We start from the raw sequence: 24,654 nt of genomic DNA, 5'->3' as shown, positions 1-24,654 counted from the left end.
AAGTATTACAAAACAAAAAAAGAGAACAGTTTCTGCTCCTCTAATTGCAGTTATCGATTGATAATGTTTCTCCCAGTAAGCGAACGATAGTATCATGGAAGCGTAATTAAAAATGTAACGGAACTTCGCTAATTGGACTATTCACGTGCATATAGGAAAGGAACATTTTACACCTAACGGAAAATTTACCAAACACCAATTTTCCTCAGAATGCAACCACACACAAACAACAATCTTGATTACGTAGACAGAAAACCATTCACATGCAAAAACGTACGCAATTTCAACCAATTTCCCTTAATCTGACACGCATTCGCTTAATGGCAGTGTGTCAAAGTTTTCCACGCACCGTTCGGACCGTTTGTTGCTAATTACTAATGGTTTACTAATTGCCAAACGGAATGGTATGCACCTTTGGAAGAGAATAATTCGTTGCAAACAAATGCTTTGGCTGTTGGAAACAAAACATTTGAACAATTTTAACAAACACCGTCGTTCTGATCTGATTTTAATTTAAATAGCTGCATTAAACTGTTTAATGAAGAATTGTTCAAAAGGAACGTACGCGTAGCATGTGCATCCGTGTCTGTGTAGGGATGACACACTCCATCCATGAATGTGTGTATGTGCTGTAATCTGCACTGGTGTATCATTTGCATACTACATTGTTGGATCCAAACGCAAGAGTGGCCTGCTAGTAAACAATTCATTATCAATTCTCCACCCATCACGCTACTATGCGCATGGTCGTCAGCCGTAAACGGGTGTCGATTTACTAATTAGGTATCTAATACGACCAATGTTTTTTTCACGAAAGCGTTAAACGGTCGCTTCCATCCATCGTCTCCCTCTATGGCCAGGTGCATCGTGTAATGCTTCATTCTGTTTATAGGGGAGTGTTACCTAACGGGAAGGTTAACGTAATTAGTTCCCCAAAGTTTGCATTGAAGTGGTCAAGTTCATCCGGCCGGAGGTCAGCGTCTACCTAAAACGATTTGAATAAATAATAATTTTTGTATTTAAGATAAGTTGTATTAAAATTTTATTATACCTACAAATATTCTGGATATTTCTATCACTTCATCGGTAATAATCTAGATCATTTAATGTCATCAATACTAATGCATTCTATATTGTTCTCCCCTTCTTATGTATTGCTCTGCTTTTCATGAAACTCTAACGTTTATTTAATACTAAGGATAAGCAATGAAACACAAAGCTAATTTATTGTGCCCTTCACTGCTATCCTTCAAATGCTCACTATATAGTGGTCTATATCTATATAACTATATAGTGGTCGTCTACATGAATCTATCCTTTTTATTAATGAAGCGTGTTGTTACATATGATGCAGGTATGTATTTCATCATCATTTCAGAACAGTCCTCCCGTACAAAACATTGAATGATTTTGTTATTGTTTTCACCAATTTTGGCTAGCTCATTCTTGTTTTGTTTATTACCTAATGGTTTCTTTTAATTTTTTTAATACTAATCCACTAATACTAATATACTATCTTTAGTCCCTTTTTTACTGTGGATAATATAGATTTACAACTTACTACACATACTCAATGTACGTTGGTGTAAATATATTGCATATACTTCATTCCCTTTAAATACTTATAGCTCTATCGATACAATACACTATTCGTTCACTTTTTTCAAATGCAAGTGTGTGTGTATGTTATTTTAAATTAAGTTATTTTAAATGCTTTAGATTCTAGAGTCACTCTCATTGTGTCCCCTCTTTTATATGATCAACAAATCGCACAACCAAAGGAGAGGGAACGTAATAGAAACTTGTGTTTCAAACTAAATAGATAGATTTTTTTACTTTTTCTCGTTATTCATCAATCGCACTTACGCTCACAGATTAGGCACACACGTTTCGCAAAAAAGTCCCATCAAGAGTTCAGTCATTCCCTGCTACTAACGCCTGCTTCCGCACACTTGTAACAGCTTCACTGTTTCGACAGTTTTATAAACTTAACGAAAAACTTACGAACATCTATCGATCGGCATTGGGCCGATCCTATTTGAATCACACAGCGAAAAAATGATTGTTTTTTTTTCGAAAAGAAAGCAAGAAAAAAACTCCAATTGCACTTCTTTCAGGTAATTTTGTTCTACTACCGCATATAGTAACACGCTCACTTATAGAATCATTCAGTCAGACCGAAGTAAAATAACAACTTTCAAATAACAAATAGTGCCCCATTGACGCTTCTAGGCACTGGTTCCATAGTTTCAACAATCTTAACTTAGTGTAGCAAAAAAACATGAGTTACAGGTAAAGCTCGCATAAGGAATCGGAGCATTTTCTAACAGTATAGTTGGGTCGTTTAACGAATTAAGTAGCTTAGATTTTGGTAACCAATCCTTCTAGATTCAGCTCGGGCGGTAAATCGATGTCTTCCAGATTCATTTCCGTGTATTTGAACAATACCACCAGCGGGCTGACGATGTCTTCCGCCATCATGTACGTATCCGATTCCGCTTGCTCGGACCGAAGGTTTAACTGTTTGGTAAGCTTTTCAATGAATGCCGGCTTGATTTGGTTTTCACAATCATCCGTCTTGTAGGATTTTATGATCTGCAAACGAAATAATAAAAGCGTTATTAACCTTGGTGCATTGTTTTTCACGAACATTGTAATACAGTACCTTCAAAACCTGTGCCGTAGATAGGGCCGTACTGAGCTCTAGTAGCGTTGGCACATCCTCCTCCGATTTGCGTGCCTGCAGTATGGACGAGATCTGGTTTAGCGGCACGAATGGCTTCATTACGTCCGGATCCATTTTCATCGTGCGCACCCATCCCTCCAAACAGCCCATATTATACCGCAGCTTCATGCCCGTCTTCCACATGCACAAATCACCGCGCACCATAAGATTATTAACCGACACGGCACAGATGTAGTACATCAGCTGCTTAAATATCTGCTCAATGTAGCATCCCTCCAGCCCGAAGCTGCTCAAATGGTTGTACAGACAGTCTAGCTGCTGTACGAGCAATTCCGGCTCCGAACGGCCCTGCTCCGGTGAGATGTCGAGCGACATCGTACGACGCGATTTGCCCCGTGCCGTTTCGTCGTGGTGTAAAATTGCCGGCACAATGTACTGCTTAATGCTCTCCTGTATCTGTCTTATCAGTACGCCGTGCATCGAGACGATCGTTTCGTGGATTACCTGTCGATATTCGGCTAGGTCGAAATTTTTCAACTGCTGCGCATTCTGCACATCCGTGTTGTATTTCATGTAATCCTTGTATCCACCGAACTGCTTCATTAGATTATGCAAGCTGTAAACGTTATGTGGTAAAATCATTAGCAAAACCCCGCAATGCATATCAACAGCGAAGGCGTATACTTACGTGAGCGTATTCGCTAGCCACATGACGCGTACTTCGACCGAGTTCGCACCACGATACAGTCGTTTTATCATCTGCACAAAGCGCGTCAAAAGCGACCTTACGAGCTGATCCATATTGACTAGATCCGTGTACCGGATGCACATGAACACTACGTATGCGGGTAAACTTGGCGCAAGTGTTACTGCCACCCGTGGCTTCAGATCGGTTACCAACCGCTGCATGATCTTGCTCTCATCCTCCTGCCGATACTTTAGTATGCCCTGGGACGATTGTGTTTGCTTCTTCACCACCGCCACCATACTGTGGAACTCATCGTTCATCAGTATGGAATCGTTCAAACCATGATCGCGCAATCGATTCGACAAGATGTTGTTTTTCTTGAGCAGCTCAGTATTCTTCGCCAGCAGCTCATTCAGTTGCTCCTGCAGCTCCACATAGGCGGCGGTCGATTTTTTCAGCTCGTGCCGTAGATACTGTTCGTTTTGTCGCACAGTTTCCAGATCGACCTCTTCCCCTACCTGCTCGACGCGCTGCTGTAGAATCGTTTGCAGTTCACCATTCTCCGACTTTAGCCCATCGATGATGCGATTGTTCTCCACAAGCGTTTCGTTGTTTGCATCCGTGATCGCGCGCAGTTCCGACTCGAGCTGACGGTTGACCAGCTTTTGCGCCTGGAACGCTTCCATCAGTTCACCTTCGTCGTGTATCCGCAGGCTGGTTTCACCGTTCGTGGTTTGACCGAGCGAGCGCAACGATTGACTCTGCTGTGCTAGGACGGCCTTCAGGGAGATACATTCTTCACGGCGGCGCTTTAGCTCTTCTTGTAGCGCACCGTACTGTGCGTCCATTTCACGCGACTCAACACCACGCTTGATGCTGTTGCGCAGTAAATTGTAATCCTGTCGCAGCTTTTCATTCTCCACCTCCAGTTCGGATGCGCGGATTGAGTCTTCCGTGCTGAAGGTAGAAGATTTCTTTAGCCGGGCTAGCTCCTTGCGCAGTTGATCGCTCTTGGATTTCTCTTCCTCGAACAGCTTTCGCATGCGTAAAATAATGGCCGTTTGATCCTTTTCAGGCGAATCTCCTACAGTCGAATCAGAAGGATCTAAAATGCATAAAGATCGCGTATGAGTGAATAATGATAATTACGCTTTTCGTTTTAGTGTTATTAATAGCGTTAATAAGAACAACACGATGTTTGATGCTAGTATGGTTACATATTTAAAAAAAACATATTATGAAAAAGCGAAATATAATTCTTGTTAATAGAATAGTTGGTCTTTTTCTTGATATAATAATGGAGGGCATGGCTTTCACCAGGTCATGTCTTTTACCAATAACTTTGCTACAGATGGAACCGTCCTTCAGATGAGATTCAATTTATGACATCAGTTAGGGACCACCCTTTTAGTGTTAGTTATCAAGGTCAGTTAGTATTTTTTCAACAGTTATTGTTTTCCATTAAGTTAATTGTTTAATTAAACAGTTTAATTCAGACCACTGCAAATAACGATTGCATAAAGAAAAATTCGTAGCAATTTTATCGACCTTAAACCGGCTAGCCAGAACTTTAGCCACCAAAAACATAAAAGTTTGCATCGCGCTTTGGCGATCAATTATCAATCCGTTTTGACCTCGCATTTTTGTTTTGTTTGGTTCTCCATTTGAGGTTTTCCCTAAAAAGTTCTGGTGAGACAAATTTGAGTGCCATTAAAGGGAATGGCGATCTTTGTTAAAATGTTATTCATTAAAATCAATACTGGATGAACCACTAAATGGTAAGGAATTCATATGGAAAGTCTCTAAAATTAGTCAATTTTTAATATGCATATGTTATGTTAGGTTTATGTATGAAACATGGTGTTAAATGTGAAGATCGAAAGAGTCTTTGTTGAAAAAAGCAAACACCAGACGAAGGTTAATTTTTTAAAACCCAAAAATTTGCACTTTCAAGCACAACAAGAAACTCGTTCAGTGACTACTAAATTTAATAATATTAGTAGGTGTTAAACCACATGTATCATGTAGAGCCGTCGTTCCCAAAATGACCTTCCGGCCACGCTCTCACCTTTCAGCATACCGATTGTATCGGGTGGTGTTCGGTACACCCGTTCGTAATCAATGAAAGGATGCCTCTTCTCATCCTTCCGCTCACCATGACTAGCGACAATTGTACTACTAACGCTATAATTACTACTAACAGAACCACTGCCGCTGCGCTGAGTCCCCCGACTAAGGCTTCCCCCACTAGCGACAGTCGCGAGACCACTGCCGATATCACCTTCATATGGATGAGGCGATGCACGCCGTATATCCAGCGTGTTCCGTCCGGATGTGTAGCCATAATCCTCTTCGTTCGTGCTGGACGCATTACTGACGGAACGTGAATGAGTTTTCAGCTCATGCGAATCCGCCATAATGCGCTGCAGCCGACGAACTTCTTGCCGGAGGGCTACATTCTCATTCTCTAGCGCATCCTTATCCTTCACCGTGCGCTGGTAGGCCGCGTGTATCTCTTCCGTGTCCGCCTGCGACACTAACCGGGCACGTTCGATCTGCGTGACCGCACTAATCTCCGTCACCTCGCGGCGGACTTTTGCAATCTCCTGCTCAAACGTTTCCCGTTCCTGTTGGCGATTCTCCTCTTCACGTTGCTTCTCTTCCAGCAGTTGCATTTTTTCATCACGCTCGCCTTCTAGCTGTTTTATCGAAAGCAGCAGTTTCTCATCTTTCTGGACCAGCTGCAGCTGTAATAGCTTAAGTTCGTTCTCCAACCGTTTCATGGCTTCCAGCTTCTGGCGCATCTCCACAACCTCAACGTTTTGCTTCTTCAAAGCGGCATTTTCCTTCGACAGTACGTCATGTCGCTGCTGCAGCTCGATGATCTTGTTTTCGAGACCCTTGTACATCTTCTGAATGTGTGCCACGGTGCGTGCTTCGGCCTTCAGCCTCTTGAAAGCACGCCGCGCAAGGAAGCGCCGTATAGCAGCCTGGCATTTGATGATATTTGCCAACCGTGCCCTGTATCGACGACGGGCCAAATATCCACGACAAAACCGCTGTATCTGTGTTGCCTTATAGTTATCCAGCACCTCGTGAAACTTGCGTCGCGCCATGTAACTACGGGCACGGGTCTGAAGTTCCAAAACCGCTTTCCGTATTTGCAGATACTTTTTGCGCTGCAACCAACCGCGTGTGTAGCGTTGAATGATGATAGCAGCGCGGTTTTTACGCAAATTATCCGCGCGTCTAAAAATGAAAATGTCTTGTTAGAAAATTGTGAATGATAAAGAAAAATCCTTTAACGCACTTTCTAGCCAACATGCCACGAGCGTGTCGCTGCAAACCAAGCGCAGTCTGTTTTAACCGCATGTACCGCCTCCTGCAGATGAACCGGCGTATCAACGACTGCACCACGATTATGTGTTTTTTCCTGGTTTCACTTCGCACCTGCTCCAGGTACGCAACCTGACCAGCGCGGAAAAAGATTTGCGTGTTTCCCAACCGATACTTGTCCGGATCGTGAAGCCAGTTGCGCACAATGTTCGTACAGGTAGCCTTCACGTGCCAGTCGACGATCTGCAAACGCTTGCAGAGCAACCGGTAGCGTTCGTAGAAGTCTTCATACTTCCAGCGTGATGGGAAACCGGCGGCGGATATGCGTACCGTTTCCAGCACACCGCAAGCTCGCAGCTGTTGTACGATCTTTGGTGCTTCCCATTTAAACGGTGCCTTGTCATCGTTTGGCTAGAATGAAGGTGTAAAGAAAGAACCCGTAATGAAACATGTACACAATGATGAGGCAGAATAGTAATAGTGTGAGACATTTTTGCAAAGAGAACTCATACCTTAATACAGCGCACGTAATGTGGTGTCGTGTTGTGGAGCGTCGTTATCAGCTGAGTCAAACTCTCCCGGAACTGAGAACCGACCGTTTTTCTTTGCTGCTTCTGAGTCACCGGCTGGGTTGATGGGCAAGGTATTAAAGAAAAGCAATAATTGTATATTAATGTTCCTCGAGCAATGGTTTGAACGCTCCTTGGTATCATTTATAATTGCTGCTTTCCTATTGAAAAGTCACTTTAAACCAATTGTAACGTATTGAAACAGTGAAACTCTACGAACTATTTAATGAGTTGATGAATCAACGATACAAACAGAGCATCATTACGAATCTATTCCCATGGTGTGCCCAACTAACCTTTTTCTTCTTCTCCACCGAATGCTGCAAACGGGAACAATACGAGTAGAAACACCACAAAACAAGCGGGAAATAGCGCATTAGAGTATGACACGCGACATTACAAAATTGCGACACAAAAAACATGAAGCATGAAATGTATGGAAAGCATGAAACGAAACGAAAAAAAAACAAAACCATAAAAATCTTTCTTCTACTTCGAATCTACATACCTGACTTCTTGCCGCACTAACCATAATCTTCACACCCGCTGCCTGTGCTTTTGCATCGGCATCCGAGTGCCCCTCCTCCTGCGCTAACATTAACCTCTGGCACAGCCGCATACCGGACGCTTTTAGCACGCTAACAAGCTCCCGCGATACGGTATCACGGTTCTTCTCCAAAAAGCCACGCGACTCATACTGCACCGTGTCGGAGAAGTGTTTGATCAGGAACGCACTCGTACCGAACCGGGGCCGATCGAAGTGTTTGTACTTGCTACACTTTTCCATCAGCTTGCCAACCCAGGACTCATCACTACCCCGCGGCATACGACATTCCTCGTCCAGCAGATCCAGAATACCGAGCTTCGCTTCGATCAGATCAATGCACGGTTGATTGTCGTAAAAGTCGATCATCTTCCATTCGATACCTTCACGTAGGTATTGCTCTTGTTCCAGCTTAAACACATGCTGATTAAACTGCTGCTGCAGCTTCTCGTTTGCGTAATTTATGCAAAACTGCTCAAATGAGTTTATGTCAAATGTTTCAAAACCATAGATGTCGAGAACACCTGCAAAGGGAGAAGATATCGATATTGAGGTATTGACTAGCTTAGTATCAGCCTAATAATACTAACCTATGAAGCAACAAGTTTGCTTCTTACTGCCAGCTAAGTTGCGATTGATCTTCTGCACTATATGCTGAAACAATTCCGCATAGATGTGCTTTGCCAGGGCGTCTCGTGTCGCTTCTGCTGTTTGTTTGTTCATCGGTATCAGCACGCTATCGTTCATCGATTCGATCTGTCGCGTTACCAGCCACTTACGCAGCTCCACCCGATCAAGCTGCAAAATATCACAGGCAACGTTCAGATGCAGATCGTTACTAGCGATCGAGCAGGCCTCACTGTCCACTTCCTGTGTTTGACTTTTCTGCCTGTGGTTAAACACCACATTGCCCAGATGTAGTACCGATGCGATCACTTTCATGATATCACCTATCTCCGCATCATCGAAACCGAGCGTTTTAAGCGCCGTGAGCGTATCCTCAAACTGATCCTTATCCGACAGTTTATTAATATTGGGCGATTGTCCTTGGTTTAGGAAATGAAACTTATCCTGATGATCCAGCATCAGTTCGGGCCATTGATCACGCCCGGCACACAGTTGATAAAAGATGTGATAGTTCCGTTCACCCGGTGCCTGAAATACGACGCGAGATTTCTCCAACAGATACGTCTGCATTGTGCCACCGGTTAACGCCATGGAATGGTTGTTGAGAAACAGCAGCTTCGTGAACTTGCCAAACCGGGAGCTGTTGTCGTTTCGTGTGGTTTTCGCATTCCCGATCGCTTCCATGATGGGACTGCTGGCGAGTACCTTCTTTTCGATATGTGTCTCCGATTCGCTGCCACCGACAGCGGCAAAGTATCGCATCGCGTACTTTGCTGAAACCGTCTTACCGGCACCCGATTCACCACTAACAATGATGCTGATGTCACATTTTTCCCGCTCGAGCTTCGCGTACGCTTCCTCGGACACTGCAAAAATGTGAGGCTCCAGTTCGCCCATCGCGTGCCCCCGGTACGCTCGGATAAGATCGGCACCATAGAGTGGTAGCTCGGCGTATGGATTGATGGCAACCAGTACGATACCGCAGTACGTGTAGATGGCTTGCCGATCGCAGAACCGTACCTCCAGATTGTACAGCACGTCCGGCTCGTGCAGGTATGAAAGTGCCGTGAGATCATTTTGTCCAATTAGAATGGCCGGATTACGTAGCGGGGGAAGATCCGCTGTGCTTTTAAGCTGTACCGTGTGCTCTACGCCACGATCGGTGACGAGCTTGAGCAGTGTATCATCCTGCTTGTAGTCTTCGGCCACAACCGCTCCTTCCCATACTGTTTCCGGGTGTGGAATCCAAACGCGTGCATCCTGGAAAGTGAGAAAGTAATAATATTTATTAATTATTAATATTTAGTATTAATATTACATTTAGCTAAAAATAAAAATTATACAAATATATTCCATACTGTAGTTCAAAACAGTAACAAAACAACTCACTCCCCATAGACCGTCATATCAATTTTCCTGAACTTAATCAGCATGAAGCTGAAAATCATTGATCCGTTGCTGTGCTGTGCCCTTCGTTTTGCTGCCAGATACAACCTACAAATGTCTTCGCTATTTGCTATGCTCCACTGATGTCTAGTGTTCAGAGTATAACTCCAGAGCCATAGCCGTGTATTGTCTAATACGTCTCGGAAAGTGTCGAAAACGGCGTTAGGCATAGAATTTGTCACGTCTCGCACCATACCAAGAACCGATAAATGTACCATAACGTCGTCATGGGGGGGGCGGTAAAGTAATTTTTCCTCTTTCTTTCACATCCACAACAAAACAGCATGGCTCCAAAGTATGGAAAGAACTAAGTATGTAATTACCCTATCCCTTGACCATAGAAAACTTCTTCACACTACAACGTTGTGGATGGATTCGGTGAACTGTGCAAATGCTACTTTGAAGCTCCAGTTACAAATGCTGCTTTCCGGAGGGGTCGCGTTCAGTCTCGAATCCTAGAGCTTAAGCACTAAATCCGCGTTGCGTTTGCGACATCATGGTACGGTGGATTGAATTTCACCAACGATGGCAATAATATCGGCAGGAAAAGTGTGTCCAGGGCATACACATACGCAGTCCGGTATGGATTACGTCTCTCGAGGAGGCTACCGTTGTCTTTAACGCTAGTTAACGTGTAGGCTAGCTTGTTAGTGAATCAATAAATAAATAGCCACTAAGTGCGTGTCCTTGAAGTCCAAAATCATTTATAAGAAGGGAATACAATTATTAATATAATGATAATCGTTAATTCTTATTATGATGATAATTGTTGATACACAAGTAACAAAGAGCAGACAAGACATTCTTGTTTTTGTCTTCAAAACCTTAATGAGCTTCAAGTTCTTCGTTACAGTTTTTTAGGCTCCTTTAGAATCTGTTCAAGTTCTCCTTTAGACACTTTTAAAGTACTCTTTTGAACTCCCTTAGGAATCCTTTAAAGGTTCTCCTTTAGACTTCTTTAAAATCCTCTTTTAAACCATACCAAAGTCATCCTTCATATTGTTTTGAAGAACTGCTTTGGATTACTTTAAAACACTCTTTCATATTTATTTAAGTAATCTTTAAAACTTCCTTCAGGTTCCTGGTTATACTTATTAAAAGTCCTCTTTCATACTCCTTTAAAGTACTCTTTAGGACTCTCTTAAGCGGTTAAAACGCTACTAACACTCCTCGGTACTGATGTTTTAGATAACTTCGTAGTTGTGTTCCGAATTTTTATTTGTTTGGTTATTTTCCAATCAAAAATTTTCCACCACGTGGCACTAGGAGTTCCATAAACAAATGAAGTCTAAGCCATCAGTGCGAATAAGATTCCCATCGTGGGCTTGAAGATAAGACACACGGCAGGATCTCTCAGGTGTAAATACTTGCCGGAATTGCAAGATCCGGAGAGTTTATCATCGCCCATCATAAAACTTGTGACATTGATGATTGTTGTTCTTACAAACCTGGTAAGCTTGGCAAAAAATACCTAAAAACTCATTGCTTCCTTCAATTTCATGTATTATGTACAATAATTTGAGACTCTGAAATCAATGTAAAGATAAATGATCAGTTAAGGAATTGCTTCTCCACCAGATTCCCTTTTTCGCCCATATGACGAAAATCATTATTGGAAAAGTATAAAACTTTGGAAGTTGGTAAATCAAGAGTAATAAAAAAAAACCCTATTATTACATAATAAAATTAGCCTGTTTAATATTAGTTTCGTCACATGATAAGCAAAACAACCACATGTTCCGGTAATCACAAACATATGGTAAAATGCAATTCTCATAGAAAAACCTTGCGCCAGCGCCTTGCAGTCTGAGGCAACTACTTCCCAATATGATTTCTCTCACGCTCAACGAGAACATAAACACACTTCTATACTCGTATTTACTCTTGTGTTTTATTCTCTCACAGCCGGCAAAGGACGAAGAATTGTATCCTCGCAGGATAAAACTCTCGTTTGGTATATTGATTTGCCCTATCATCTGTGTGATGACGCCAGTTGTTCCTTTCCATTTCCCTCCACATGAATGTCAAGTTCATGGCTATCCATTAATGATGAACCATGACCCTCCCTGCAATAGCATCTCCCTGCCCTGGAGGTGGATGGAGAAAAGAGCAAACGTTCACGAACCTAATCCAATAAAATCCGGGTGTTTCATGACAACATTTTAAAACCGAAACAAAAATAAAAACCTGTCCGCTTAATCGATTGCACGCGGCCACGGGGAAAATACGTCCAATAAAAACGTCGCTACACAACGTAACCTTGCTACCGTTGATTATAATGAAAACAAAAAGAAACGAAATACTCATGTTTGCTTTTACTCTTTGATTCGGCTGCTTCTTTTGCGTCTGTTTTCCCATACCCTTTGACCCTCGCCAGCGGAAGGATAGAATTTGGAAATGCACGTCGCAAAAAAAAAGTCAGCCAATGCCACGATGGCAACAATTCAACCAAACCACTCGCCCCAAAAAACGGCCACGCCGTAGAGCAGCCTGTGTTGTACTGTACTGGTATTTACTCACTGATAGCGTCTAACCGTTACGTCAGATGTTTCTGAGGTATACTCATCTGATGTGTATTGCTGATAAAATAAATGCGATACGGGGTTACAAGTAGACGAACAAGGCAACACAGGTGTCAACCATGGCATATGGTTTCAGTGTGATAAGCATGATGGTGCAAAGTGTAGGTATGGCAATTTAAAGAAATATTTTAAAACGTCACAAATGGATGTAAAGCTTTATTAAATGATCATAAACTTACACAGATAAGAATTAAATTTGTTTAAAAATATTTTTAAATAAAATTCAATGTAAAAAAAAAAAAATCCAAACAAGCAGTAATTATGTTCCGTTACATGAATTAATAGATCGTTCAACTACATTGACACCTCTAGAGAGAGAAAAAAAATCTTTTATTCCACAAGAATAATCCTAACAACCAACAATAAAAAATGTATAATCGTGATGAAGTAGTTAAGATAAGTAACCAGAAAAAAAACATCGTGCACAACATGCTTTTGCAACGAAACCCCAAACAGGCAACAAACCTTTCGAAATCGGCCAAACTGTCGAAGCGTTTAGATACGGTTTGGTGACCCCAAAGATAGACCACCTTAGAAGCGATCAGCAAGCTGTAAGGACGTGCAGGTATTGCTTTACTTTCCACCGGAGGCACCGGTGGCATTATCATGCAATTTGCCGCAATCATCTTCGTCCAACCGTCGCAAAGCCAAGGACAGGTCGAAAAGGGAACCCACGGGCAAACGCGGATCGACAAATGATCGAGCGAGAGGTTATGGTCGATGCACCCAAGTGGCAACACCTACAGTGAGCGCATTGCAGAACTATTTCACGATCGTGCCACTACCCGTTTGACCCACGAGATATCTTTAGTGCCTCTTCTTGTGCTCCATCTCATCTATTATTCCACACTGTGCAATCTCTTTCCACAGATACCATACCCGTTGGCTGCACGTGATTGCGACGGAGGCTACTGTGTCCAGGAAACAAAGGCAAACCCCTATTCGCCGCAATTCACCGTTCACAACATAGATGTCTATTTCTATTCAAAATCCTCCCACTCCAACTCTTCTTTAAAGAGTGTTTCTGCTTCTGCTGGTGGTGGGTGTAAACCGTAAAGAGACGCAGAGAACATAGCTCTGGATACGGGTGTTATTAAAGACCCACGGGCGTGTGCAGCAATGTTGGGCTCCAACCAATGTTGGGGTACGATCATCCAGACCCAAAACCCAAACAGACGCCTCTCGCTCGCTGGATCTTCTCCTTCACTCGCAGTCGTGAAGAAAGTTCTTCATGGAGCACAAATTAGGAAAGGTTAAGCTTTTATTTTCAACGTCTTCCGACCCCAGTTTGTGAAGGTAAACTTCGAACAGCAAGGCCCCACGGTATAAATATAGGTCACAACATTTCTCACATTCTAGCATTGGCGTGACCTGCTTTTTCTACCATGGGTGACGTGTTGGTTGGGACAGCCGTACCTGCACAGGGCAGGGAGTGAAAGATTTGATAAGAGTTACCATGCGACTCATGCAGGAAAAGGTTCCAACTACCATTTGACACGGAATTGGAAGAAAACTCCCATTTATTAAGTGTCAGTTCCCACAGCTATTCGGAAATGAATTAAGCTACAAATGAAACAGTGATCATGAAGTCATCTGCAGTGGGATTTAATTGTCTATTGAGATATTATTTGAAAAAAAAAACAGATAAAAAGTAACTAAAGTTTTTAGATAAAAGTTGAGACAAAACTTTTGTAATATTAGTTCAATTATGTGAAACTTGAAATAGAGAATAACACAAAAATTATTGATAAAAAGCGTCAAAAAATATCCAGAATTTGACAAACAAACATAGCTAAACAACTATTTAAAAAACTAATTACTTAGTCATGTAACTGAAGGCCACTTTCCGAGCACTTCAAGATTCTCATTTTACCTGTACGATTTGTAGCACTCTGTCGTCTACGGCTGTTATCAGTTCGCTTGATTACTCATCGACCGCACAGGCTCAAAACAAAAAGGCACAAACCTTTCGATTGATAAAACTGTGTCATAACAGATGAAAGAGGGCCCTTCTCGTAGTAGGCAACGTGGAGCCTTCGGGAAAGTGTCACTCAAGTACTGCTTGTGCTTGGTTCAGCTAAAGGCTTTGCAAACAATAAAACACCGCAAGTTCATTGTCAAGCGTGCAAAAAAAAACAGGTGATAATTTTTTCTACCACTAACTCTTGTGTTTTTGCCACTAATCTCAAAATCCCACACTACCGCGGGTGTCCAATTAGCTTCGATTTTAAACCCGTTAACGACCGTGTGAGATGTAGGGTGGGCACGAAAGAAATTAGGGTGAAGATGAACATCCAACTTTAACTATAATAAAACCCCCCCAAAAACGATGGCCTTCGATAACAGCCATTGGTTTGTGTGCTTTCAAAATAGAGACATTGCCGGTTTTCAGTGTTGAGCCGGAACTTCTTCGCACAATGTGGCTGATAATGAACTAGAACTAGGTTAAGGGCCGTCCCGCTTTTGGGGGGAAATGTTATCATTTTCACACGAAAAACCTATTCATTGCGTGTTAAAATAAGTGGCAAAAATATATCAATTCCAAGCCTTTTTACGCTCAGAAACTAAAGATGAGTTTAATTTACTTTTCGTTGCATTGTGACTCTATTAGACAAGAAGGGAAAGTAATTAAGGGAATCGTTGTCTTCGATGTATTTTATTCTTCCAAAAAAAATATAAACAGAAAATGCTATTGGTGCCTAATAAGTTAGCTATTTTTTACATTTAAATTACATAGCTAAAAATTCAAACGTTGCGAGAGTAAAAAAAGGGAGAATGCATGATAATTTTATTCGAGATTTGAACCCATAACAGAGCGCATGTTTGTTAAGACTCGCGTTACCGTTTTGACTATTCAATCGATCCTAATGATTGATGCTAGACGGAGCAAAAAAGGTCGGTAAATATAAGCAAATGTTTGAAGTAAAACTGAACAGGAATAATATAGAATTTAGTTGCCATTTCTCTTATAAGCAAAATAACTACAGAAGATCACGTAATCCCCCATAGGATGTGAAGCATTAATAATGAATTTTGGGCATATTGAAACCCAAAAATTTATTTCCACATGAATGATATGTACCATACATCTTTTTTCTCTACTTCTTGGTCCTGAGCTGGAATCCTCGGAAGTCATCCCAGATCGATGCTTTTGAAAAGCTCGCCCACGTGGCTGTGATCTTTGGAAAGCTTAATACCGAATTAGAACACATGTTGAAAATTTTTTAATAAGTGCAACTACCCCTTTAGTACCCTCTTCCATCAGGTATGTACAAATTCCTATATCCATCATCAAACGAACCACTTTTCCTTCTCTTTTTAATTGCAAAGTACTACGTGCACATTAGCCCAGCATTAAGCTTGCCTTCTTCGAATAGGGTCAGACTCTGGACAACGACTCTTCTCAATTACACATCGTATTAAGATCCGGTAGACAAAACACCAGCGTCTTCCTACGTCCCCAGTAACGACATAGACCCAACCCTAGCTATTTGGTCTTCTGCTTTCGGACACGTAGAAAAGAACGGTCAACAGACTGTCCGCTCGGGTGTCCGCACACACACCGAAAAAGCACCGTTTTCCGGATGTGTCATTGAACGGTTCCGTTTTGTTTCCGTAGCGAATGGAAGAAAAGGTTGCGCTAAGCGGTCTGAAGGAATGAAGTTGAAGTCACGACACTAAAAGCCAAAGAACCCGATACCAGAGGCCGGTGTAAAAGAACCCGAAGAAACCGTACAAGCGCACCCATTCCGGACGCACTTTGTTGCGCTACAAACGCAAATGAAGAATTAATAGTTAATAACACAATATTGTGCACCTGCGAGGGAGTAAGTCTACTGTTGTTTGGTGTTTTACATACCTTCACGTACAGCTCCGTCGACGACATGATTGTGCTTAAGGGTCTGGTGAACGTTGCAAGACGATAAATCTAGCAGAAAGATGAAAAGTTTACGTGAGAAACTATTTGTCGTCATTTCCCTACGAGCATAAACATTGATGATAGATATCAAGTAGGCCGGAGTTTAAATCGTTGCTACCATGAGACGAAAGGGATTTGACAGAATGTTTTTCCGTAGTTTAGTTTGCGACACTTTATGTTTGGGGTTATGTTTCGCCTTCTTGGCGTGTTGGAGCAGTTAAGCTTTCGGTAAGAAAGAATTATCCCGCATACAACTTTCTCCCTCACTGGTTCCACGAGAAGGGGGTAAAAGGCTTTTGCAAGGCCAGACTATTCGGCTACGTGGTAAAAATAAAAGTAGTAAGCCAGAGATGAGCCGTCACATTGGAATAAAAATTTTAAATATTGGTCGAAATGGTCGGCATGACCTTAAAGAAGAAGAAGTACTCCCCTCCTATTTTCGCTCTTTTTCTTCTGCCAAGGTGTAAGGTTCCTCCAATTCTCGAGCCCAAAATATCACTCTGCTCCAACGTTTTCGTAGTGTTTGTGTACGATCGTTCTAACGTCCAACTCGCTGCCATGCGTTACGTGACGTCAGAGCGATGGACACACATCTTCCGACAGAAGCACCGCGTTTCCATAGCCACCTTTTGACCGAATTATTACGCAAATGTTGCACACAAACAAGGCGGAGGAAAAGGAAAAACACTGCACCACACCGGCAGTCTCACGCACTCGAAATTCAATGCTCACTATGTTTTGCCACAGTTGGAGCCACACAACGCAACTCACAGACACCAATAATGGCTAGAACAAGTAACACACAGCACACAGCCCAATGTATCGAGCCCACCATCTTGTGCTTGGCCTTTTCTTTGCTTATGTCGTGCGAAAATGGCGATACATGCGTTTGGTTCGGGGAAGCCTCACATTTCTTCTTCATGCCCCTCACTTGCCACCCAACCCACCCACCCACCATTCGCACATGACCACGCACAGCACCTTTATGCACTCATACACGAACACACACGCACAAATGCAAGGGCTCCAGCACTTTTCACGTGCGTTCTTCTCACTGGGTCACAACGGTTGGCTGAGATCGATAGTGAATGAAAGGATTGGTGGGTCACTAAAGGAAAAAAAGGGGCAGCGAGGGATGGGTGGAATTTATGGCAAACAAACCACACTCACTTTTTACCGTACACTTCACTCTCGATGCGCAATCACTCGTTGTTTGGTACGAGTATAAGTGGTGATGCAGGGAGAAAGAAGAAGGGGGAGAAAGGGGGGGCGGCTTAGCGTAAATGGCTTTCTCACCGCATGGCTTTAAATCCCGTACGTGAATACTGTACAGGTAAACCTTTCCTTTCGGCCCGTTAAAAATCGCAAATTAAATTTCGTTCACTTTGCGTGTGCGTGCAAACGCTTTGTTTTGTGTTACTTTAGAACTTGAAACTGAAGCAGCTAAACGAGGCACACGCGAGCAGCACGTCCATACGCCACCAGAACTGAGAGAGAACAAACAAGCAGGTTGAGTAAAGTCAGTGCAGAATCGCATTCGAACGTGGGAACAATAGCACCATATGCGTACAGGGTGTGATAGTGTGCGTGAAAGCGAGCGAGCTGAAGTTTACAGGGTTTGATGCAGTATTACCATGTTCAAAACAATGTTTTATTTTGTGTTTATTGCATGTGGTTGTTTTGGAAATTTAATTTAAATGTTTCGTTTAATATTTCCCACAGTACCTTTTATTAACTACAGAAAGGCTAGCCACTGTAAACTCAAAAATTTTGGATCTATAATGCGTAAAATCGATGTTGTGTACAACCCCTGTAATTTCCGAGGCTCACCAACACAAAACAAAAGTCATATGGTTGCCAGCTGTCAGCATGGAATTCCTATTGCAGTAGTATCGAAAGGGCCTTTTCACTTGTTTGAGGCTTTAACACTGGTGGACAAAATTAAAGCATCTCTAGTTAAAACAAAAGGAAAATGTATTTTTTAAAAAATGGTATCAAATATGTAAACCGTTTTCTAAAACGTTTAACACTACTTCTTCTTCTTTTCTGGCCTGCTCATGGTCGAGCACGTCGCGTAGACATGGCCTGGTCGCCAATCCGTTTCCAGGAAACTCGGTCCAGTGCTGCAGTCCTCCATCCACGGCTGCATCCGATCTCCGACAGGTTTGACTCCACCTGATCCAGCCAACGAGCTCGCTGTGCTCCTCTCCGCCTCGTGCCGAACGGATCGCTGACGAGCACCTTCCTGGTGGGGCATGAGTCCGGCATCCTCATCACGTGCCCCAGCCATCGTATCCTTCCGGCTTTGACCACCGTCAGGATATCTGCACCGCCAAACAGCTCAGCTAGCTCGTGGTTCATTCTCCTTCTCCACACGCCCTGCTCGCACACACCGCCAAAGATAGTCCTTAGCACCCGCCGTTCGAAAATAGCGAGTGCATTGGCATCCTCCGTTAGCAGAGTCCAGGACTCGTACCCGTAGAGGACTACCGGACGTATCAGTGTGCGATATATCGAACATTTCGTGTGTTGATGGAGCCTTCTGGATCGCAGGAGATTGTGGAGCCCGCAGTAGGAACGATTTCCCTGAACAATGCGCCTTCGGATTTCGCTGCTTATGTTGTTGTCAACTGATACTCTGCTCCCGAGTCGGGCGCTATCACGGTCAGAGCCTCCGGCAAGCAGGTACTTTGTCCCATTGATCCTCAATCCAATTCTGTCGGCCTCGCGTTTCAGTCGGGTGTACGCGTCGCACACCGCCGCAGATGTCCGTCCGATGATGTCGATGTCATCCGCGAAGCCGAGAAATTGGAGAGAACGGGTGACAATCGTGCCCCGGATGTCTAAGCCCGCGCTTCGCATGACACCTTCCAGAGCGATGCTAAACAGCAAACAGGAGAGTCCGTCCCCTTGTCTCAGACCCCGGTGAGATTCGAACGACTCCGACAGCATGTTCGATACTCTCACCTTGCACTGCACCCCATCCATCGTGGCCTTCAACAGCCGTACCAGCTTCCCAGGGAATCCGTACTGCTGCATGGTGTTCCATAGTTCGGTCCGATCTATGGTATCGTAGGCCGCCTTAAAGTCAATGAACAGGTGGTGCGTGGGGATCTGATGCTCTCGGCACTTCTGGAGGATCTGCCGTAGAGTAAAGATTTGGTCGGTGGTCGATTTGCCTCCAACAAATCCAGCTTGGTAGCTTCCGACGAAATCTGTGGCAAGGGGCGCAAGTCTGCAGAAGAGTATTCGGGACAGGATCTTGTAGGCAGCATTCAGGACTGTGATGGCTCGGAAGTTAGCACAGTCCAGTCTGTCGCCCTTTTTGTACACTGGGTGTATGACACCCAGCTTCCACTAGTCCGGTAGTTCTTCCTGGTCCCAAATCCTTACGATCAGCCGATGCATATGCGCGGCAAGCCTCTCCGGGCCCATCTTGAACAATTCTGCCACCAGCCCATCGCTGCCAGCTGACTTGTTACGTTTCAGCTGTTTGATGGCACTGATGACTTCGTCCAAGGATGGCGGGGGCACTTCGTCATCCTGCTGGCTGTCGCAATACTGCTCTCCTCTGGTTCCTGCAGAGGTCTCCCCTGCATCTGCTCCGTTCAGGTGCCTGTCGAAGTAGCACTTCCACCTGTCGATCACCTCTCGCTCGTCCGACAGGATATCTCCCTCCTCGTTGCAGCACATAGCGGTTATGGGAGTAAAACCGCCTCGTGCCGCATTCAGCATCCTGTAGAACTTAAGAGTTTCCCCCGACTGGGATAGCTGCTGCATAAGTTGCTCATCCGACTCTTCGAAGCTGCGCTTCTTGTCCTGGAAGAGTCGGGTCTGCTGCCTTCTCAGTCGTCTGTAGTCTTCCACGTTCTGCCTGGTCTCGCGCTGGAGCATGCGAGTACGCGCTGCGTTCTTCTCGGACAGTGCTCGCCTGCACTCATCATCAAACCATTCCTTCTTCCGGTTACGTGTTACGCGGCCAATAGTTCGATCGGCCGTGCTGCTGATGGCTTGTTCCATCATACGCCAATGATCATTGAGGGACATCGCCTCGAAGGTGGTGTCCTCCGGCAACGCTTCCCCTAGCGTGGTCGCGAAGTCCCTCGCCACATCAGCTTGCCGCAACCGATCTATGTCGAGCCTTGGGGTGGGCTGATAGCGCAGCTTATTGGCTGCGCACAGTTTCTGGCGTAACTTAACCATAACCAGGAAATGGTCTGAGTCGACGTTTGCTCCCCTGTACGTACGTACGTCGATAATCGAAATTTCTTGTTTACCTTTCGTTGCCTTTATATTGGGGGTGGCTAGCAAGGCCTCTCCCCCAACCCCCTGTCTCGTCGGAGGGCCTACGCATCCTAGCTGTTTAAAGTCCCGTAGGGTGCCAGGACAGAAGGGACATCCAGCTGCCCCTAACATGGAGAACAGACGCTGGCTGTCCCCCTCCGCTCAATTTAGCCATATACCCCATCTTCCCAAGGGGTTGGGTTTCCCCGTATACCCAAGCTCAGATATTTGGAGAGATATGTTACCATTCTGTACGACGGGGACGTATTGAGTCGGAGTAGGGTATGGAGTGCCTATATTATCCTTCTAGAGGCTTCGGATCCATACCCATATCAGTGCGGTATGGCTACATACACTGACAACAGAACCAACACGTTTAACACTAACTATATTTCTTTTTCTTAATATTTGTTTGATGTAGGATTTGATTACTCTCTCTTGTTGGCTTTAGCGACCTCTAAGGTCACGGCGACCATTTCTGGCTTACTAGACTTATTTTACCACGTAGCCAGATAGCCAGTCCTTGCTGCGGAGGGACGGTCCCGGATGGGATTTGACCCCGGTCCGGTCGTGTGGAACCGGCGCTGTTTATCACATACACCACCGGACCGTCCAAATTTGAATTTGATTTAGCATAACGGAATTTCCTTCTTAATTTTTTTTCTATTAAAAAGCTTAGTAAACAAAAATTAATTAACACTCAGAATGCAACTGCAAGTTTTTAGTTAAGTTATTTATCATTCCCTCCTCGACGATGTAGAGCGTAATCCTACTACAGTGAATAGAAAAAAGAATGCAACCGTCCACAGGTGTCTGCAATGGAATGTGTTATTTAAATATCCATACTACAAAGACGGTTAATTAATAGAGGGCCGTTGGAGAAAACATTCAATCTAAGATTCAGCGTAATAGATCCGCATGGTCAACAAAAATCATATCAGTCACTAACAGCAAAGCTTAAGAAGGATTATTTTGAAGTAGACTAAATAAACATTGAAAAAATAACAATTCCTTTAGGCTCCAACCAGGGATATCGAATTTTTAGACGATCTCTTCTCTTGAGAGTGGATTTGTATTGCGATCTTGCAATGAGCGATCTTTTCCATTGCAAAGTGATCCTCTAGAGCTTGGAAGAAAGCTTTCACAAGAAGGGATCATGGATCTTCTGACGACCACTTCACTCTATGGGAGATCACTATGTTGGGGGCTGATCGCTCCGATTCGGCGAGTCATAATTTCCAATCGTGTAATTATTTGTTGAACAATTCGTGTAATATACCGGTTAAAGTTTTGAGGAAAGTAAAAATATAATCATCCTTTCTTTTTAATTTCTTTTTCAACGTGGATATTGTTTACTGTTTTATCTGACATGCTGTTTGCTAAAAGTATTTCAAAAGCGAAATTTCCGCGCAAACCCAGCGTGAAAAGGCTTTTCCGGTGTATACAGTGTGCCAAAACTGAAATGGTACACGAATCTTCTCAGCGTAATGGTTTAAAAAATAAACTTTAATTATTTAACCAATACCGGCTACAAACATAACAAAGAAATTCAATACCAAAAAACCTAGTTACAACGTACAATTCCATCAGTTTTATTGTTCCATCAGCCATCATTACATCGCGCAGGGCGTGCCATCATCACGTCCCTTATATCCTTCCCACAAAACATTCATCACCTTAATGCAGGATTGATGCTCTTTTGCTCTGTCTTTTGCTCATACAATAATCGATCGCAATCCTGCTTCCAACGGAGTTTTTATTTGTTTGTTTGTTTTACTGGTACACATCGTCTATGACGAACATTTCAATCCATTTGTTATGCTCCACGTAAAGACGAAACAGGATCATCTTGTGCCTTGGTTGTTGGGATCGTGGGAAGCTAATAAATGGGAGGTGGAGGTTTGTGGGATTAGCATCAGCTGCCTCTCTAGCGGACATGCACGATTCTCATTGGGAAAATATATATATGTGTGTATGTTTGTGTATATAAATATGTGTAGATTGTTCTTTCAAATACAATATTGAGGATATTATCGAATCTGCTTGTTAGCTTCCTTTTTATCGGGGATCTTCTTCACTCTACGTTCACACAATCTGATGCGCCACTGATGTGCTTGACTTTCGATAAAAAGTCCACCTTTCATCGTACTTATTTTCTGTCACACCAAAAGAAAAAAACATCCTGTCCCTCGAAATGCCACAAGCATTGCCATCGCTTCCCCGTGTACACAATATTATACGAATATACATATTTATACTTTGATCATTACATAGTTCTTCTGTGGATTTTGTTCGTTAGTATATTTTGATTCTTTTGTATGCTCTGTTTTTCTTTCTTTCTTTTTTTTTGTTTTACCGCTCTGCTTACGATCCGTTACACAACTTTACATTAATCTTTGTGCCTTAAATATCTACTTCAGTTTGCACGATTAGGCGTACGCTTTAGCGATACAATCCTTGATCCCTTCGCGTTCCCGTCTAGCGTTCTTTATGAGTGTTTACTTTTGTCGTTCTTTTTTTCTTCTTTAGAAAGTAATGATGATAGAGCAATACACAAAATGGGTTTTTGTTTTTGCTAGTTGTTCGAATCCATTTTCTTTCCAACGGTACTTCTTTTCATCCATGGTATATCTTTAGTAAAGTTCATTAAGAATGTTTTGCAAAAAGCAGAAAAAGCTGATATAAATAAACCAAAAAACATATTTCTCTCCACACTGTAGTTGCTACACTTCTCTCTTTCTCTACGTAAAACTCGTTGGTACAAGTTATACCAAAAGGGAAAAAGGTTTATTATATAAAAAGTATCCAAAAAGAATAGCTCCCCGTTAAGCAATTTTAGGATTTTTTTTTGGATTCGGAGGTCTCTAAAAGACGCTTACGAAGCAATAGAGTGAAGTATCAAAGCTGCTTTTAGGCAAAAATACTATTCCCTAAACGTTTGCCTGGTTTGTTGATGCTGCCTTGGTGCAAAACGCTCGGATATGTGTGTATATTCGGGAAAAAGGGATTCAAAAGCTACCTAAGCTATTCTTCAATTCGATTCGTTTTAATCTGCGTGCGCCAAAACAGGCCCACCGCGGTATGCGTTCATCAAAAAAGAGGATTTAATTAACGCGTTTTTCTTGCCATTTAAAATAGTACAGTCTCTCAAAAGCAGTCGCAGCAAAATTGCATGAACCATGGAATGAAATGGATGTTTCTATTTCCAAAGCTACGGAGCTGTTGCTTTATCTAAAACCATCTACACACGCACGTGTGGAACCATATTCTACAGACTAATCTCGCGATGAAACCATTCTTCTACCCATTCAGCAATGGTTGGAGGAATATTCTTCCCACGCACGAAGAAGGGATCTTTTAAAATGTGTCCTTTTTCCTCCTCTTACTCATTTGCACACTCGCCCCCCCGCGAGGAAGGATGTAATGGCAGTGTTAGGAAAATGGTTCAATTGGCGGAACTAACGTGTAGGGTGAGAGTATGATTTGAAACATTTGCGTGAAAGTTTATCATTGTGTTTTTTGCAATTGTAAAATATTTTCATGAGGTCAAATGGTGTCCTTCAAATTCCATTCTCGGTGGAGGTGTAGTGTATGTGTGGTTTACAAAACATTTGTTCCAAGTAGAGGTCATTTTCTTACAACAAGGCGCTTTTCCTTCAAATCTTCCCACCGTGGATACCATTAGGCAAATTGTGACACAAACAAAAATGGTGCCTGTAGCTAGAAGCTCTACGCAACATTTCTATGAAGCTTCCTAAGTCTATTCCCCGTCCAAAATATGTGTCTTCTCCTGTAGAAGCTATTCTCCTGTTGATGGACATGATTAAAACCGTTCGTCAGCCGATCTGGGCTTAAATTTAGCGATCAAGCGTTCGGTGAAATAGAATGTATGTGTATCTGTGTGCAAGAAATTTACCCCTTTGTTGAGTCGTATTATTCATTCCTACCTACAATGCCTTCTGTTTTTTTACCA

At 43.0% G+C, this 24,654-nt stretch overlaps 2 protein-coding genes across 11 annotated transcripts in view; both read right to left on the bottom strand.

The window, feature by feature from the left end:
• Positions 1-24,654, bottom strand: part of LOC125771689 (synaptic vesicle membrane protein VAT-1 homolog-like) — a 443,804-nt gene that overhangs the window by 353,960 nt on the left and 65,190 nt on the right. The gene's annotated exons all lie outside the window — the stretch shown is intronic.
• Positions 1,161-17,938, bottom strand: LOC125771670 (unconventional myosin-Va). Of its 8 annotated transcripts, none has more exons than XM_049442531.1 (11): positions 17,818-17,938; positions 16,338-16,406; positions 8,414-9,710; positions 7,788-8,347; positions 7,576-7,599; positions 7,223-7,336; positions 6,685-7,121; positions 5,443-6,623; positions 3,375-4,479; positions 2,666-3,302; positions 1,161-2,595 (listed from the first exon to the last, which is right to left on the bottom strand). In XM_049442531.1, exons 1-11 carry the CDS (start codon positions 17,932-17,934, stop codon positions 2,362-2,364), a joined length of 5,775 nt encoding a protein of 1,924 aa, XP_049298488.1. In that variant the 5' UTR covers positions 17,935-17,938; the 3' UTR covers positions 1,161-2,361. The 8 variants fall into 8 exon arrangements, with proteins under 8 accessions (XP_049298488.1, XP_049298495.1, XP_049298489.1 ...); XM_049442538.1 differs by having other exon boundaries at positions 5,656-6,623; XM_049442532.1 differs by having other exon boundaries at positions 7,809-8,347; positions 17,818-17,937.

This window comes from Anopheles funestus, chromosome 3RL (genome assembly GCF_943734845.2).
Source record: "Anopheles funestus chromosome 3RL, idAnoFuneDA-416_04, whole genome shotgun sequence".
Taxonomy (NCBI): domain Eukaryota; kingdom Metazoa; phylum Arthropoda; class Insecta; order Diptera; family Culicidae; genus Anopheles; species Anopheles funestus.
The sequence above is the reverse complement of the archived record's forward strand: the minus strand, read 5'-3'. Positions and strand labels throughout refer to the sequence as shown.